Source organism: Nyctereutes procyonoides, unplaced genomic scaffold (assembly GCF_905146905.1).
Source record: "Nyctereutes procyonoides isolate TBG_1078 unplaced genomic scaffold, NYPRO_anot_genome, whole genome shotgun sequence".
In the NCBI taxonomy this organism is placed as follows: Eukaryota; Metazoa; Chordata; class Mammalia; order Carnivora; family Canidae; genus Nyctereutes; species Nyctereutes procyonoides.
In genome coordinates, this window is record NW_026575120.1 from 41,735,564 (window position 1) to 41,751,962 (window position 16,399).

Consider the following 16,399-nt stretch of genomic DNA (forward strand, 5'->3'; position numbering starts at 1 on the left):
GACAGGTGACCGCCCGTTCCCTTGGCTTGGGGACTTGAGCCCCTGTTCCCATGGCGACTCCCTGTCTGGAGGGCGGCCTTGACCTCGGGTGTCTCCTGCCTTGGTGCCGCCACAAGAGGATACTTTCATACACATTTTATTTACCCGTTTGGTCCTTTTAACATCCTCAGAACGCGTGTGAATGACATCCCGGGTCGTTTCGTTTCTGCATTTGCCCGTCTGGCACGGAAAAGTCCCCCGTCTGGCTCATCCGAAGCTGCCTCCTTGCTCCACGTGTTTGACTTCCTCGTTTTTATCTCTCAGGAGTTGGGCCAGAACTGGGGGCTCCCCGTGATGCGCGGGGCCCCGCCGCCGCCACCGCCGCCGCGTCCTCTCAACGTCAGATTGTCGCAAAGTACTGAAAGGAGCGTCTTTGTGAAAAGATTGTGTCTCTTTATGCTGTAGCTTTCCCATGACCTAACCCGTTTCAAGGAGCACTATGAGAAAAAGATGAGAGCTTTGGTGGCAGACGTGGTGGGAGCCTCAGAGACTCAGCAGCTAAAGCAGAGGCATGAACCGAAGGTAGTGTGGTCCCTTTTCTGACCAGCACTGAAAACGCTCATTCAGACGTAGGCCGTGCTTTGGAGTGAAGCGCCAGGGCGACCAAGGCGGCCTTTACGTCTGAACGGTGGTTCTCAGTGTGCTCTTGGGCGTCCTGGTGGCACCACGGCCCACGTTGCGGGTTCCTGTGAAATCTGAGACACTGCTTCCCTGGCTCCTCCTCTTACCCGGGACGGGCCTGCTCCGGGGCCCCGCGGCGTGTGTGACGCCACAGCCCCCGGGGCGGGATCTGCTGTGTCTCGGCCCGAAGCACGTTCCACGCGTGCACGACGGCAGCACCCCTCTTGCTGTTTGGGAAACGCAGGAACTTTCCATGGATGTGCTACTTGGATAACATGGAATAGCTTCGTTATTATTTTTACATGAATATTCATAAAAGCTTGATTACCGTTTTCAGTTTTAACTCTTTATCCAGTAAATGTGGGCCAGCGAGAGCCAGATAAACAGAGCTCATGGGGCCCTTGGTATTTTTAGGAGCGTAAAGGGCTCCCGAGACCAGCACGTTCGAGAGCCGCTAGGTGTGCAGGTGGAGGCGGCCAGGCCTTGGGGGTGTGTTTTAAAAGGGCACTGTCAAGTAGTGTTCACGTCCACGAGGTTGTCTGTCCTTCCCACGTTTTGTGATTCTGTGTGTATGTGTTAAGTGGCGTCTAGCTGAAATAGATGTTCACTTAGAAAGGTCTTCGTCATAGTCACCTGCTCAAGTCCCGAGTGTTTGTGCCTCGGGCTCCCCCGGCAGGAGCGAAGCCCTGGGGTCCCGTCACTCAGGTCAGCCTCCGGCTGGTTCCTGTGCAGCGTCTAAGGCACAGGCCACACGGTCTGGGGCCTGGCGCGATTCTCCCGAGAAGCGTGAGCTCGGTCGTTGGTCATGGGGGACGTGTGACGGAGGCCAGCTCGGGGCAGGAGTTTGCAGGCAGCAGGGAGAGGCAGGGCGAGCCGCCCGCGTTGGGCCGCAGGGAGCAGCAAGATGGGGCAAGTAGCCAGGGCCAGGCCAAGCAGACCCCTCCATCCAGTAAGAAGCGGACGTTAGGAAGGGGCGGGGGCCTGGCTGTCTCCTGGCTGCGCGTGACCTGGGGTGGCACCATAGCTCCCCACACCCTGCGCCTCTGCCACTGCTCGAGGACGGGGCACGCTGCCACCCTGCAGGCTGCCTTCTGTTCACAGTCCTCTGCGTCTCACTCGAGGGACCCTGGCCGGGGCTTGGCTCAGCGGGCCGGCACGGGGTAAGGAAGGGTGGGATCTGGGAGGCTGTGTGGGTCAGGAGACGAAGCGGAGGCACCTTGCAGACGGACGAGCCCTGGGCGAGGGGACAGGGTGCAGGCCCAGCACGGCTGGGGAGATGGCGCGTCCTTGAGATGGGGAGGGAGGACACGGGGCTCGGGAGTGGGGCACGTGCAGCTGGCAGGGTCCCAGCTAGCGAGCGGGCACGGGGTTGGGGGGCAGCCGGTCGAGGCTCAGGGGAATAGAGGAGGAGCAGGAACAGCCGGGGCCGCAGTGCATGTCTGACCTCGACGCGTCCCTAGGGAGCCACTGGGCGGTGGCCCTGATGCCCCAGCCCCGAGACACAGCGGCAGGGAGGTGGAGATGAGACAGCCAGCAGGATCGAATCCGTCCTGTGTCGGGAGGACCGGGGCGGCAGGCAGCGTGGATGCCCTCTGGTGTGTCTGGAAGCCACTTGGGGTTTCTCAGAAAGAATCACTGGGGGCCTGACGGCCAGGACCTCAGACCGTAGAATTTTAAAGAACGAGGAAGGTAAGATGCCCAGGGGGTCGTTGGAGCTCTGGGCACCGACGGCCAGTGCGTGTCCCCGGGACTCTGGGCTCAGGGAGCCAGGGCCCGACGCTGCGCTCCCTCGGGAGGTGGGCTCCTTCCGTCTGTGGCCCTGGGATGGCCCCTGGCGGCGGCTCCACCTGCCCCTCCCTGCGCCCGCCCTGTGGCCTGGGCCGCCCTGTGCCCTGTGACGTGCACGTTCCCTTCCTCTGCCTCTGACGTCTACAGAGCTCTCTGTGTCTGAGCCGCCACAGCAAGATGGACACTGACGTTCACACGCAGCTGGGGACCGTCCCCCCAGGTCAAGGAAGGGATCTCGTTAAAGTTCGCTCTTCTTTCTTTCTTTATTCAACAAACAGAACGTGGCCCGAGCCACACACGTGTACACACAACAAGCGAGCAAGCTCCCCCAGACCACAGAGCCAATTTCCGGGGACGTTAAGACCAAGCTACTTGACAGTATTCTTTTAAAATAAAATAAATGCGGAAAGTGGGTTTTTATCGACGGTGCAACTTCTCACGTTTCCCTGTCTTTGTGCAGATGCAGAAGCTCATGAAGGCCGCCAAGGAGGGCACCAAGGACGGGCTAGAGAAGACCAAGGCTGCCGTCAAGAGAGGCCGCTCTCTCATTCGGACCAGGTCCTTCATGGCTGCAGGTGTGTGGCCCGGCTTGCACCCGAGCTCCCCTCTGCCTTGCAGCGTGTGGGCGGTGCCGAGTGTGGCCGCGGGTACCTCGCACGCCCCCAGCACCGTGCTTGTCGCCAGGCCGCCTGGGTCTCCCCTGCCACGTGGGGCGCGGTGTGCTCTCAGCTGAGGGCGCGCACGGGTCTGTGCAGGGGCTCGGGGCACACGCACACCAGGCACTGGAAAGTGACGGGTTCTTGTGGGTGGGAGACGTCACTCCTCTTCTGATGTCTCCCCTCGGCACGTGGGCCCTGGCGGCTGCGCTCTCTGTGCTCCCTCCCGAAATCCCATTGCGTATCCCGGGACCCCAGTCACTCTGGATTCTCAGCAAGTCTAGTCCTTAAAAAAAAAAAAAAAAAAAAAAAAGATTTTATTTATTCATTTGAGAAAGAAAGAGCACGAGCAAGGGGGGCAGGGAGACGGAGACTCCCCGACATGGGGCTTGCTCCCATGACTCCGGGATCCAGACCTGAGCTGAAGGCAGACGTGTACCCGACTGAGCCACCCAGGCGCCCTGCAAATTTATTCTTATGATGCATAACTGGTGATCCATTCAGAGTGTCCATCCTCGTATGAGTATTTCCCACAAGGACACGAGCTCAGGAGGTCTTGTTCTAAGCAGGGGGTTTAGGAACCCTTGTGCTAGTGAGGAAGGATCTGGGATGATTCCGAGAGTTTCAGGCTTTCCAAGACCCTGGCCGGGGTGCCGGGGCCCGCGCCTTCTGTCCGTCTGAGAGAGCGGTGGAGTCTGGTGTGCTCCACGTGGACAGCACGCTGCGGGCCAAGGACTGGCCGACGTCTGAGAAAATGCTGGTTACTCACATGGTGGCTGAGCCCCCTCTCCCGGGGTGGCACCCAGATGCTGCTGGATCCCCTTAAACACGACTTTATTGTTTGCATGTGTGCCTGGAAAGCACCGTGAAACGTGCCTCCCCGAGGAGCAGCCTCGTGAGACTGTGCTGTTGGCGTTAAAATGAACTAGATTCTGGTATGAATTTGCGTCCCAGTGAAGTCTTAGCGTCTCAAAACAGGACGCAGGAAGGGTGGGTGCAGCCCCAGCGGGTCACTTGGAGAGGAGACGGCTGGGCTGGGGGTTCTGACGGGGTGTGTGCCTGACGAGGTACAGAGCGCCTGCCGGGTGCCCCCAGGATCAACACCTGCAGAGCACAGGCAGGGTCCGAGAGGTGCCGAGCTTGGGATTTGGGCCGTGGTGGTCCAGGTGGTCCCGGTGGTCAGAAGGGCTGGCTGAGGCCCCGCCCCAGACAGACCCTGAACCAGGATCGGTGGGTCCGTGCCGGGCAGGATGGGCTGAGTTAGTGGTTCTGCACCTTGGCTGTCCTCGTGCATCAAGTGGGAGCTTTTAAGAAATCCCACGTGCCGAGGTCCCGCAGCCCTGGGACCAGTGAAGCCCGAGGTGGCTCTGCTTACTAGAAGGTCTGTTTCTATTTCTTTTTAAGACTTTATTATTTGAGATCAATTTTAAATTCACAGCAAAACTGCAAAAACAGTGCAGAGATTTTCCATGTATACCCTGTCCGCTGCTGTCACAACCTCCCCCCAATGCCAGCTCCCTCTCGCTGCAGCTCCCCCACCAGCCCCTGCACCATCCTCCACCAGCCTCCCCCCAGCACCCCCCCCAGCTGCCCCCCCCGCCCAACCAGTTGGTACCTTTGTTAGAACTGATGAAGCGGCATAGACGCGTCCTCATCACCCAGATTCCTGGTGTACGCGGACCCCTTAGGTGTCAGGGTGGTGCGGGCTGCAGGCTTGGGGACAAGCCCAGGGACAGGCAGTAGAGCTGCCCCCAGCGTGGCTTTATGCCCTGTGCCCCCGCCGCCGCCTGCACGGCCCACCCGCCACCACAGCCCGGCGGCCTCTCATCTCTGTGCCGTCTCTGCGGGCGTCGCCGGCCCGGACTGGTCGGGGTGGGCATCATCAGGAGCGCACACTCGTCACGCTGGCCTCTTCCCCTAGGGACGTGTGGTCCAGGCTCCCCCGTCCATTCACGGCTTGAAGGCTCTATGTCCAGCGTCTGTCCCGCGTGTGCACAGACTGTGGCTTGTGCCCATCGCCTACCGAGGGGCGCGTTGGTCACCTCAGGCTTTGGCCGCGATGGATGAATGTGGTCGCATCTGTTCAGCTTTCACGGGGCAGAAGGCAGCAGCTGATTTGGGTAAACACGAAGGAGCGTGGTCGCTGGGTCTTAGGGCAAGAGGACGTGTAGCTCTGTGCGAAAGCAGGGACCATCCTCCACGGGGCTGCCCCTTCTGCCTCGTGGGTGCCAAGCGGGGCTCCCATGGTCCCGGCCCCCGGCAGGAGGTGTGCTGGGCGCTCGGGGCCTGGGCCCGTCTCAGGGCCGTGTAGACACTGGCCGGGTTTTCAATGCTCCTCAGGGACTTTTTTGTGCAGCCGGGTTCTGGGTATTTGGATTTGGTCATCTCTGGCTCTTACTACCTAAGAATTCCTCTGCTTTCCAGTTTTCCAGCCATTTTGTGAATTCTCTATTTAGCTACAGCCCAGTTTTTGAAAGTGATTTTAGTTTGGGTCTAAATGTTTTGATTTGATGGAGGCTGTGCTTTCCCAGTGAGAAAGGCCAACGGAAAGTCAGGAAATCCACCGAGTATTTGGTGGATTACTGAGGGTGGGTCTTAGCTTCCCTTCTTTGCTTCTGAACGCAGTATTTTGGAGATTTATTTATCTGTTCTTCTAGGTTAAAAACTTAACCTTGTTTGATAGCAATCTATTTTTTTTAAAGTAACTTAGACTTCTTGTAATAGAAGAGTTCAAGCCAATAGTGAAAACTCAAAGGTAAAAAACCCACATGACCCCATGCTCGCAAGTATCGAGCCGTTCGACGTTAAGCATTGAAGTGTTTATTTCTGAACACCAGCCAGCTCTTCAGGTGGCACCTCTGCTGTACGAAATTTGACTTCAAAGTATTGAAAATTCCAAATCTAGGTGGACCCCGTGTTCCCCTAGTGGAAAGGATATTTTCTTGTGTTTGCTAAAATGGCAGTTTCATCACTGCCAGGTGGAAAGCACACGCAGAAGATTGAAGTGTCTGCCCGGAGCATTGATTTGACTGCTCTTTTTCTTTTTTTATTATCACACTGTACCATTAGGACTATATCGCGTCAAAAAAAAATGAATATATCACGTCAATGTGAAATTCATGCCTTCTGACTCTTTTTAAGACCACAGATCCTGTCTTGAAGAGGAGCAGAATTTGTTCATTGACGTTGAGTGCAAGCATCCGGAAGCCATCCTGACGCCGATGCCTGAGGGCCTGTCTCAGCAGCAGGTAGGAGGCGGCGTCTCCGGGCTCAGCCCCTGCCCCTCAGCCCAGCAGCCGCCTGAGCTCAGGGCAGGGTGGTGGCCTGCGAGGAGGGGGTCCTAGAGGCAGCCTGACCGGGATCCTGCGCTCGTGTCCGCGTCCTGGCGGCCGTCACGGCCCAGACTCCGCAGGCCCGACGGCGGTGCCCAGCGCCATGCCCGGCGCGTCCCAGGGATGCACATGCGTGTCTGTGGCCTGAGCAGCCTCACTTTGCCCACTGGCCTCTGCCTCCTGCCTGGGTCTTTGGCTAAAAGCTCTGGGCCAAAATAAATAATCAACTCTCCCACCTTTCGAGGGTGTTTTCTTGTGCGACGTCAGAATCCTGTCCTCGTCATACATGTCGCTGCTAGCGCGGAGTCGGCTGGAGCCGCATCCTTACCCTTCACCCAAACGCGAGCTGCCCCACACCTCCGCACGCTGCTGTCCTCACGGCTTTCCCTGTGAGGTTTATGGTGTTCGTCGCTGCGGCAGCGGGCTTGTACAAGCCTTGCATCTGTCACCTTAGCTAATAGGCCACTTGAAGTACCTTGGAGGCCTGCGGAGGTTCCCCCACCTGTGGTTTTGGAGACAAAGCACCAAAAGAGCCAGTTTATCAGCAGCGAGCACCGTCCCCCCGTCCCCTGCCCAGTGGCTGCAGTGTGTTTTCCGATCAACAGGTCGTGAGAAGATACATCCTGGGCTCGGTGGTCGACAGCGAGAAGAACTACGTGGATGCTCTTAAGCGGATTCTGGAGGTACGCGTGTCGCGGGGCGGACCCAGGTCGCCCTGGCCTTTCGCCTACGTGCGTGTTCCCGCACAGACCGACCGCGGACAGCCTCCCCGGAGACGCTGAGCGCCGGGTCTGTGTGTTTTCACGCGTGTCTTTATCAGCAATACGAGAAGCCGCTGTCGGAGATGGAGCCAAAGATCCTGAGCGAGAGGAAGCTAAAGATGGTGTTCTTCCGAGTGAAGGAGCTGCTGCAGTGCCACGGCATGTTCCAGATCGCGCTGGCCAGCCGCGTGGCCGAGTGGGACTCGGTGGAGACCATCGGGGACGTCTTTGTGGCTTCGGTGATTGCCGGCGCGCCCCCGCCCTGCGGAGCTTGCCTGTGCCCTGTGCCGTTTGCTGTCCTTGTGGGTGGGCGGAGGAGGTCTCCCGCCAGGCGTCCCGGTCAGCGGGCCGGGTCCGTCCGGGGCCCTCGGAGGCCACGGTGCCCTGCTCAGGGGCACGTGCTCTAGAGCACCGGAGGCACCGCCCGAGGCCGGCGGCAGGGCTGCCAGTGTCCCCGGAGCGTCCCCAGGCAGTGGAGCGGGCCTTCTGTGGCCAAGCCGGGGCCCTGCAAGCAGTGTGCCGCCCTGGCCCGTGTGCCCCCGGGGTCAGGTCTCTGCCCACGCGCGTGGGAGGGAAGCACGACTGTGTTAACCTTTCCTGGCGGGGGAGCCTCCGGCGTGCGTGGACGTGACAGGCCGCCCTGCACGGGAACGAGAACGGGAGTTCTTACTAAAGTACTTGCGTGATCCCGTTCGGGGTCCTTATGAAAAACAGAGGAGGAAGCCGTGGATGTTTCCTCTGCTGTGATGTTTCCTGGCTATTGTTATGCATTTGGTGTCTACATTTACTTTGTCTTGAAATATTTACCCTGGGGACGTTTCTTTTAAAGGAAAAAATTTTAAAAACATCAAGTTTAGGTAAAAGCATTTTTTCCGTGACAGTCACATGAGGCACCTGCTTACAGATAGGACTGTTTATCTTGAGAATGTGTGGGGTCTTAGGAGAGTGTCAGAGGGAGGCCCTTGGTGTTAGGAACCCCGGGCAGCAGGCTGACGTGGCGGGAGAGGATCGGTCTCTGGATGCCCTGGGGCCCCAGGGGAGGCTCCGTGCCCGCGGGTCAGGGTCCTGGGACACCCTCCTCTCCTCCTCAGGGTCAGGGTCCCTCTCCTGGGACACCCTCCTCTCTGGTCGTCTGTGGTCAGGGCCACTGCTTAGCTGAGGGCCAGACCGCCAGCGGCCTGAATGGCAATGCCGGCAGCGCGTCCGCGTCGAGGCCGCAGAGTTAGGTCGTGCAGCTGCGTAAACAGTGCCTAACCCATGGGCTGAAAAAAGAAAAAAAAAATCACACACGTTTGTAACGAAGTGGGTCCTGTGGAAACCTCCCAGGGGCCGAGGGGTGGTCTTTGGGGCAGTTTTCAGATCTTCTGTCGCAGCCGGGTGCAGGGAGCCCCGGGGCTCAGGCGCTGCTGATAGTTCTCCATTTGCTCCGACGTTCCAGTTTTCCAAATCCATGGTGCTGGACGCCTACAGCGAGTACGTGAATAACTTCAGCACCGCCGTGGCCATCCTCAAGAAGACGTGTGCTACCAAGCCTGCTTTTCTCGAGTTCTTAAAGGTAAGCACTTGTGTTTTCCTTCTGGGTTCCCACACCCTCCGGTGACAGGTTCCACGTCAAAACGCTTCTCAGTGAAATTCTCACCACACTCTGTCTCTAGACATGTAACGTTATTTATCATAAAGATTTTGACCAATGTTGGGTCAGTGCTAGAAATAGAGATGAGTCTGCAGCGGTGGCGTCATTTTTTGGAAATAAGCTATGTTTTGTGCATCCTTGGAAGAGTGTAGGTGGATGGACAGATGGAAAGGTAAGGTCTGGCCCCAAAGGAAGCTGCTTTGGCTTCCTGTCTGTCAGCATGACGTTAGGGGCAGCAGACAGAGTTTGGGATTGGGGTGGAGTCTTCGCCCCCTACGAGTCAGAGCAGTAAATGGGCCTCTCCCTGGGCCGGGGGCTTGGTCCCTGGGCTGGTGTCAGGTGCACAGCAAGGGGAGGTGTGTCGGACTTGGGCGATGGGGAGCGTCTGCCGAGGGCTGTTGCTGAGCTGGGGTCTTCAGCCCACGGCCCCTCACCGTGACCAGCCACCTACCTGGACCTCGTTTGCACGAGACCTCAGCTCCAATCGTGAACCTTGAGCCAAGGTTCATGCGTGTTACCTGAGCTGAATTCCCAAAGCTCCTGCTCCCTGCAGCGAGCGGACTCGGGCGGGAGTCTCGCCGGCTGTCCCTCCCCCGTTAGTCGGCCCCCGGCGGTGGGGGCCTCGGTGCTCCGCGGCCGTTCCGTGCCGCAGCAGCACGGCTCCTGGAGGAAGGCAGTGCAGGCGACTCACACGTTCACCTCTGTGGAGGAGGCTGTAACGGTCCTGTGGACGCTGACCGAACCCGAGATGTCAGCCGGGGAGCCGGCCACAGCCCCCGCTGGCAGGCGACCTCCTTCCTACCAGGAGGCCTGGGGACGGGCAAGTGTGTCGTCAGGGCCCAGCCCGGGATCGCGTCGGGAGGCTGGGCTGCCCTCGTGGTGCTGGGGCCGGTCCCTCACTCTGCCATCCGACAGCACAGCTCCCTTGGCTGGAGAGACCCGACCCTGGGTGTGCAGGTGGTCCAGCCAGGTGGGGGTCCCCGGCTCAGGGACGCGGGCCAGGGGATGAGGCTGCCCCTGGCACATGAGAGAGGGGCCCTCGGGCCGGATGTTCTCGGCCACAGCCGCTCCTGGGCCAGCTCAGACAGGCTCAGACCCAGGGACACCCCACTGCTCACCCCAAGACCCCACAGCAGAGCCGGGTGAGGTTGGCAGCGGCTGCTGCAGAGAACTTGGCGTGGGGCGTGGGGCAGGCTTCCTCTAGGGGCCCTGGCTGCTCTTGTTTGGGAGTCCGTGATCCTCTTCCTGTTTTAGTAAGTGCACTTTTCAGTCCCTAGAGGATTGCAATGGCTTCATAAAGGGCCGAACGAACCCTGCCTGGCAGTCAGAGGTGGCTCTGAAAGCCTCCAGCGAAAAACCCGGAAGATTCTGGTGCAGAGCCTGCCACGACGGGCTGCAGGCCTGGCGACTCGGGCGGGCATGTCCCGCGGTGCGGGGTGCAGGACGGGGCGGGGCTGCGGGCGGGGGTGACCCCGGCCCCGGCGGCGGAGCTGGGGCCAGCACGGGCCAAGTGCGAGTAAGCGAGCTTCTCTCCACAGCAGTGCCAGGAGTCCAGCCCCGACCGCGTCACGCTCTACAGCCTGATGATGAAGCCCATCCAGAGGTTCCCGCAGTTCATTCTGCTGCTGCAGGTAAGGACACGCCCCTGCCCGTGACTGTGGACAGCGGTGTCCCTTCTGCTTCTGTCTCCGACTTCCTGTTCTCCCCCAGCAGTTCCAGGAGGGCAGGGGGAGGGCGCCGGACCTCCACTAGCCTGTCTCCCACTAGCCAGGACCCCCCCCCACTAGCTCAGACCCCCACTAGCCTGGACCCCCACTAGTCTGTCCCCCACTAGCCGGGACCCCCCCCCAGCTGGAACCCCCCCCTGCTGGGACCCCCTCTAGCTGGACCCCTTCTAGCCGGACCCCTTCTAGCCTGGGTCCCTTCTAGCCTCGACCCCCAGTAGCCGGCACCCCCACTAGCCTGGATCCCCTCCAACCCGGCTCCCCTCTAGCAAGGATCCTCAGTAGCCGGGACCACCCCCACTAGCCGGGACCCCCTCTAGCCAGCTCGTGAGCCACCAGGTGGGGCGGGGCTTGGCTCCCCAGGGCCAGAGCGGTATCCGCCCCCTTCTGCCATGGTCAGGGCCTGGTTCTAGGATCAGGTGGAAAATGACCCACGCCCTGTGCTGCACGGGTCGGTGGGTCGGTGGGCTCGGGAGCCCGAGTTAGGACTCAGACAAAGTGTGCCCGTCGTGAGGGGGCTGCACAGACGGTGCAGGGGGCGGGGACGCCGTGGCAGGAGGCTCAATGGCCGCCCCAGCGTCGTCAAAAACTAAAGATGCGCAGAGTGGTGGGTGTTTGGCTCCCAGCGACAGCGGCTCTGAGTGCGGATGATGCGCCGTCTGCGCCCACCTGGTCCCCCTGGAGCCTGGGTCCCTGCCCATGCCTGGGACAGGTCTCCTGCGATGTCCAGCCTGCTGCTCCCGCGGCCCCAGTGTGGAGTCGCAGCGCAGATCGCGGTGCCCTCCCTGCAGACGAGGGGCGTCTCCCTCGGCATTGAGCCGCTGCTGCCAGCAGCCGAGTCTGTGGGGAACGTACCTCGTGACCCACAAAGCTCTGAGACCCTGAGAGGAAGGCGCCCACGGTTACCCGTTGGTCTCGGCTGTTTCCGAGCCGAGGCGCACAGGCTGTTTCTGGTGCCGGTTGCCTGTGTACGTGTCCCATTGGGTCCTGGTTCCCAGCGTAGGCGTTAGAGTCTCAGTAACAGAAGCTGGGTTTGTTCTGCTTTGTTTTTTTACCCCTAGAATCAAAATATCCAGAAAATGTGTTTTGCTCCAGTTGTTGGGTATTTACTGAACTCTCTGAATGTAGGAGGCTCCAGGCAGGCGGTTTGGTGAGGAAGACGGTGGGGGAGGCGATTAGACACTCTTTTCTTCGGCTACGTGGGGACGCAGGGACCAGGGGCAAAGGCCTAACCGCCTCCCGGTCCGTGCGCTGCGCGTGCAGACCCTCGCGCAGACCGTGCTTGGCGACGTGCCCGTAGGTGCCTGGCAACCCCTGGCTGCCCACGTCGCACCTAGACGCCTCGCTCCTGGTGGTTTTCTGTTCTCACTTAGCTGTAGTTGGGTGTGATTTTCAGTGTAGCTCGTCAGCTTTCGGTTAATCGTCCGTAAGTCGCAGCAAACCCTTGACCCAGGTGTTCACCGAGGTATATTCCTTAGGGCAGGAGGGCCGTGGGAAGCGGAAGGAGCCATCAGAGGTCGGGCTCTGCGCCTCGTACCTGTCGACCGCAGGGGCCTGGGCCTGGCGGCGTTTCTCGGATTTAGGCCTGAGGATGCTCCATGAGCGTTGTGGTCGCCGCCCTGCCTAGTTCCCTCAGGCTCTGTGAGGCCAGTCACTCCGTGGGTCTCCCTCCTCCTCCTGCCCCGTCCGTCTGGGCCCAGCAGACTCACCTGAGAACTCTGGGATTTGGGCGAGCGGTTCCCTGGCCAGTGAGGGGGCGGCAGAGGGTTGAGCACGTGGGGAAACGCACGGTTGGGCGCAGGGAGTAGGGAGTCCGCGGTGTGTACGTCTGAGAGGAGGGCAAGGGCCCCGCAGGGTCCCGGGCTCCCCGGAGAGGTGCTCCGAGGAGAGGTGGTCCCGGGAGCTGTCCCTGAGGTGGGGCGGGGCCCGGGGCTTGGCTGGCCCAGGGCGGGCGTCCTGCTCCGCGCATGCGGGTCGGGTGGCCGGGCACCGCCTGCTGCCTCCTCCTGTCCCGGGCCCGTCGGGTGCCCCGCTGCCCTTCTCTGCCCTGATGCCCAGCTCTCTGGGCCCCGCTGGGGCTCGGACCCCTGCAGCCCTCCCTGAGCCCCGGCGAAGCTGAGCCCCGCCTCTCGGACACGTGGTCCTCCAGGAATCTTTGTCTCACTTCCCGTGACCGTTTCCTGTCCCGTGTTGGACGCACGTGGGTCGGTGCCTGGATGCAGCAGCAGCAGACTTCCCGTCTTGCTCCGGGGTGCTCTCCCGGCATGCGGCGGCCCCAGCCCGCGGCTCCGCAGCTGCGGTGCGTGTCCTGATGGTGCCAACGGCGGCAGCCGCCAGCTGTGACCTCGGAGCCGGAATGCGCTGTCGGGTGCTTTACTCGCCTCAATAGGACTTGAAGGGACTCCGAGGGAATGCGCGTGTAGCACGGTGCACGCAACTCGCTCAGACCAGAAACGCTGCCTCGTTTCGCAGGGTTTTGTTTTCTCAGATAAGAAGCAGGTTACAAGACGAGGGTGCTGTTGGATTGCAGGCTGCTGGGGCCGGCGTAGCCGCGGGGGGATGGCGGTGGGCTGGGCTAGGTCTGAGCGGGCATGCCCCCGACCGTGTGCCCCCTTGAGCAGACGAGTGGCCGAAGGCCAGCGAGCGTCCTCTGTACGAGCGAGGGGACAGCGCTGTGACTGTCGCTTCACTGTTGCTCTTTTTTTTTTTTTCTAAACATTTTATTAGAAATGGGAGGGGGAGCGGCGGAGAGAGAGGGAGAAGCTGAGCAGGGAGCCCGATGCAGGACTCGGTCCCAGGACCCCAGCATCGTGACCTGAGCTCCCCGCCGAGCCACCAGGTGCCCCTGGATATTGCTCTGGGAAGCCTGCACCCGAGTGACGCACATGGCTCCGTTGTCTGGGTGACTGTGTTGCCGCTGCCTGCCGTGCGTCCTCCCTGCAGCCTCCTCATGCCTTTGCGCCCCTCGGTCATAGGAGGGGGAGGGGTGCACCCGGGAGCGTGGCGAAGCTGGGGTGCGGGCTCCGTGTCGGTGGGAGCAACAGGCTGGTCGTTAGGCTGGACAGAGTGCGGAGGGCAGGGCCCCTGTGAGACCTGGGGTGCAGCCCGTTCCCATTCACGGAGCCCTTTATCGGGAAGTGCTAGTTTTTTCCATTAGCAAAGCCATTTAGTGAGTTCACTTTGTTTTTGCAAAAGGAGCTGCTCCGTGTTTAGCCGAATCCTGAGTCACTTGGCTTCTTCTCTCCCCGGGGCTGGTCCATCTTCCCCCAGAAGCGGGGGCGCGGCGGCCGGCTGGGAGCGCGTGTGTGCCGCCGCCTGCACCCCCACACCGGCGGTCACATGTCCCCTCCTACTGTGTTTCTCCCAAGGACATGCTGAAGAACACCTCCAAAGGCCATCCTGACCGGCTGCCGCTTCAGATGGCGCTGACGGAGCTGGAAACGTTAGCAGAGAAGCTGAACGAGAGGAAGAGAGATGCCGACCAGCGCTGCGAAATCAAGCACGTCGCCAAAGCCATCAACGAGAGATACCTGAACAAGGTTGACCGAGGTTTCTCTGTGCTGCGATTCCGCTTGCTTCGCACTAATAAGCCGCCGTTCTTTGCGCCGCTTGCTACTAATCTTCTGGAAGCTGCAGCGAGGCCGCGGCTCAGGGCCCTGCCTCGGAAGCTGATGGAGACGTCTGGCGGGTCGGGGCGCGCGTCCCTGGGGAAGGGGCCGGGTTCACGAGACCCTTGCCCGGGCCGGGACCCCCACGGAGGTTCAGACTGGCTCCTGTCGCAGAGTCTTACGGCCACCACGCGGTGTCTCGTGTTAGATGGTCAGAATGGCACCGGAGGAGGTCACGTGCGGCTTAAGTGGTGGTTGTCACGGAAACTGAGGGAATCCCCGCAGGAAAGCAGCTCCTAGGCAGAGCCGTGTTTCCACTTTCTATCACAGGTCTTTCTTGCGACAGCGAGTGGATTTTATGTAGACCTCCCCGTATTTATTTACGGCCCTGGTCCACAGGAGGAGGGTAATCGATAGAAGTTGTTTTAGATAATCACAAATCCTATTTATCGTCGCTAAAACCATTTTCTGTCTGTAGGGTAGTCTCCTATCAGATGGTGACCCTCAGTGACCTCGCCACAAGAACTTTACCATAATACAGGCTCTCCCTGATTTCCTGAGTGATTGATGTGGGGTCTCTATGAGCTGAATCGCAGCCAGTGATGGTCATGCTGTTTAGAATCGTGCTTGCCTGTGGTCGCGGTGTTTGCACGCCCGTGAGGCACAGAGCAATGCAGGCCGACGGGGAAGTGGTGTGCGTCGCTCGCTCCCGGTTCCGTGCCCGTGCGCGCAGCCTCGTCACCCCCGTGAGCACGTCAGGAGTAGGTTGGCCAGGAGCTTGGCCGCTGCAGATTTAAAGTCAGAACGCCCCCTGAGTTTCGGATTCCCCCATGTTCTTTTGGGCCAAATAGTCACAATCAGTCTAGCTTCTCTATGATTGGTCTTGTCTTATTAACACAAAGCATCTCTGCAAAGGTTTATAAACCAAGTGTTGTGTTCAGCCCCATGAGGAGAATTATGACGTACCCCAAAAAACTAAGACGTTTTCTTAATTGGGAAAACAAAACCCCCCGAGTCGCTATCGTGCTCACGAACGTTCTCGGCTGACGTAGCGTCACACGTAAGAGAACGACTGTGCGGCCGGGCGAGGCAGTGTAAGGATGGAGTCTGTGCTCAGGCAAGTCATCCGAGGGGAGGAGGGAGAGTGACAGGTGCAAACAGAGGAGCCCCCCTTTGCTGGATCAGCGTCTCAGTTGGAGAAGGCAAGTTTACAAACAGAGGGTTAGTCTCCCTTCACTGTTGAGGATGATTCCAAACACCGTCTGTACAACGACTTACTTAAAAAAAGCCACTTTCGGGATTCTTCGTAGTGTGCACGTGGAGTGTGATGGGAAGTATGCAAATCCTCCGTAAAGGGAAAAGTCTGCCGAACCGTGACGCGTTCTGCTCCTGTGTTGTGCAAGACTTTGGCTCACGCTTTCTCTTCTTTCGGGGAACTCGGTTGCGGGAACTGTGTCAAGCGTGACTTTGAATGTTCAGCTTCTCAGCAGCGGGAACCGGTACCTCGTGCGGTCCGACGATATGATAGAAACTGTTTACAACGACAGAGGAGAAATCATTAAGACCAAGGAGCGCCGGGTCTTCATGCTCAGTGATGTGTTGATGTGCGCCACGGTCAGTGCACGGTGAGCGTGCGTGCCGCACCCCACATGAGCGGTGGTCCCCTTAGTACCCCCCGTTCAGGGTGCACCGATCTGTGTGCAGAGCTTGGTCGCCTCATCCTGTGACCAAGGGAACAGACAGTCTGGTTCCCCCTGATGCGCTCTCAGCGACGCTCCCGGAAGGTGGTGAAGGGAGGACCCGCTTTGGTCGGGCTGAAATGTGAAAAGAGCCCCTTGGTAGCCTCAGAACATCAGGAGTGGAGATTTGAGATTCAAGCAGGTTCAGTAGAAATTTGGGGCCAAGTTCCTGGGTTTCTGTTGCTAGGTGTAAAGCCCGCCTCATGCATCAAATACACAGTCTTGCACTTGTTACTCAGCATCTGAGCGTGCCTCCTGCCCCTCCCCACACGGGCTGGAAGTTGAAACGTGAGGGGCACGTCGGGTAGCTTGGGTACCAGCTGGCTCCCAACACGTCAAGTATTTCAGTTTCTTTTTTCTTTTTTTTTAAGTATTTCAGTTTCAAGTACAGTGCCCAGCATTTTGGCTATTGCTTTCTACATTTTGATTGGGGAAAAAGAAAAAAAAAACTATATCTTAAAGAAAGCAAACTGTGATGATCACTTGTAGTAAGGAGGG

At 59.6% G+C, this 16,399-nt stretch overlaps 1 protein-coding gene across 1 annotated transcript in view; it reads left to right on the forward strand.

Moving 5' to 3' along the window:
* Positions 1–16,399, forward strand: part of ARHGEF10 (Rho guanine nucleotide exchange factor 10) — a 78,934-nt gene that overhangs the window by 30,061 nt on the left and 32,474 nt on the right. The window contains 9 exon segments of the mRNA XM_055335438.1: positions 445–561; positions 2,909–3,023; positions 6,246–6,352; positions 7,042–7,119; positions 7,257–7,436; positions 8,636–8,752; positions 10,369–10,461; positions 13,923–14,093; positions 15,642–15,787. Of these exon segments, the coding sequence (XP_055191413.1) occupies positions 445–561; positions 2,909–3,023; positions 6,246–6,352; positions 7,042–7,119; positions 7,257–7,436; positions 8,636–8,752; positions 10,369–10,461; positions 13,923–14,093; positions 15,642–15,787 (1,124 nt within the window).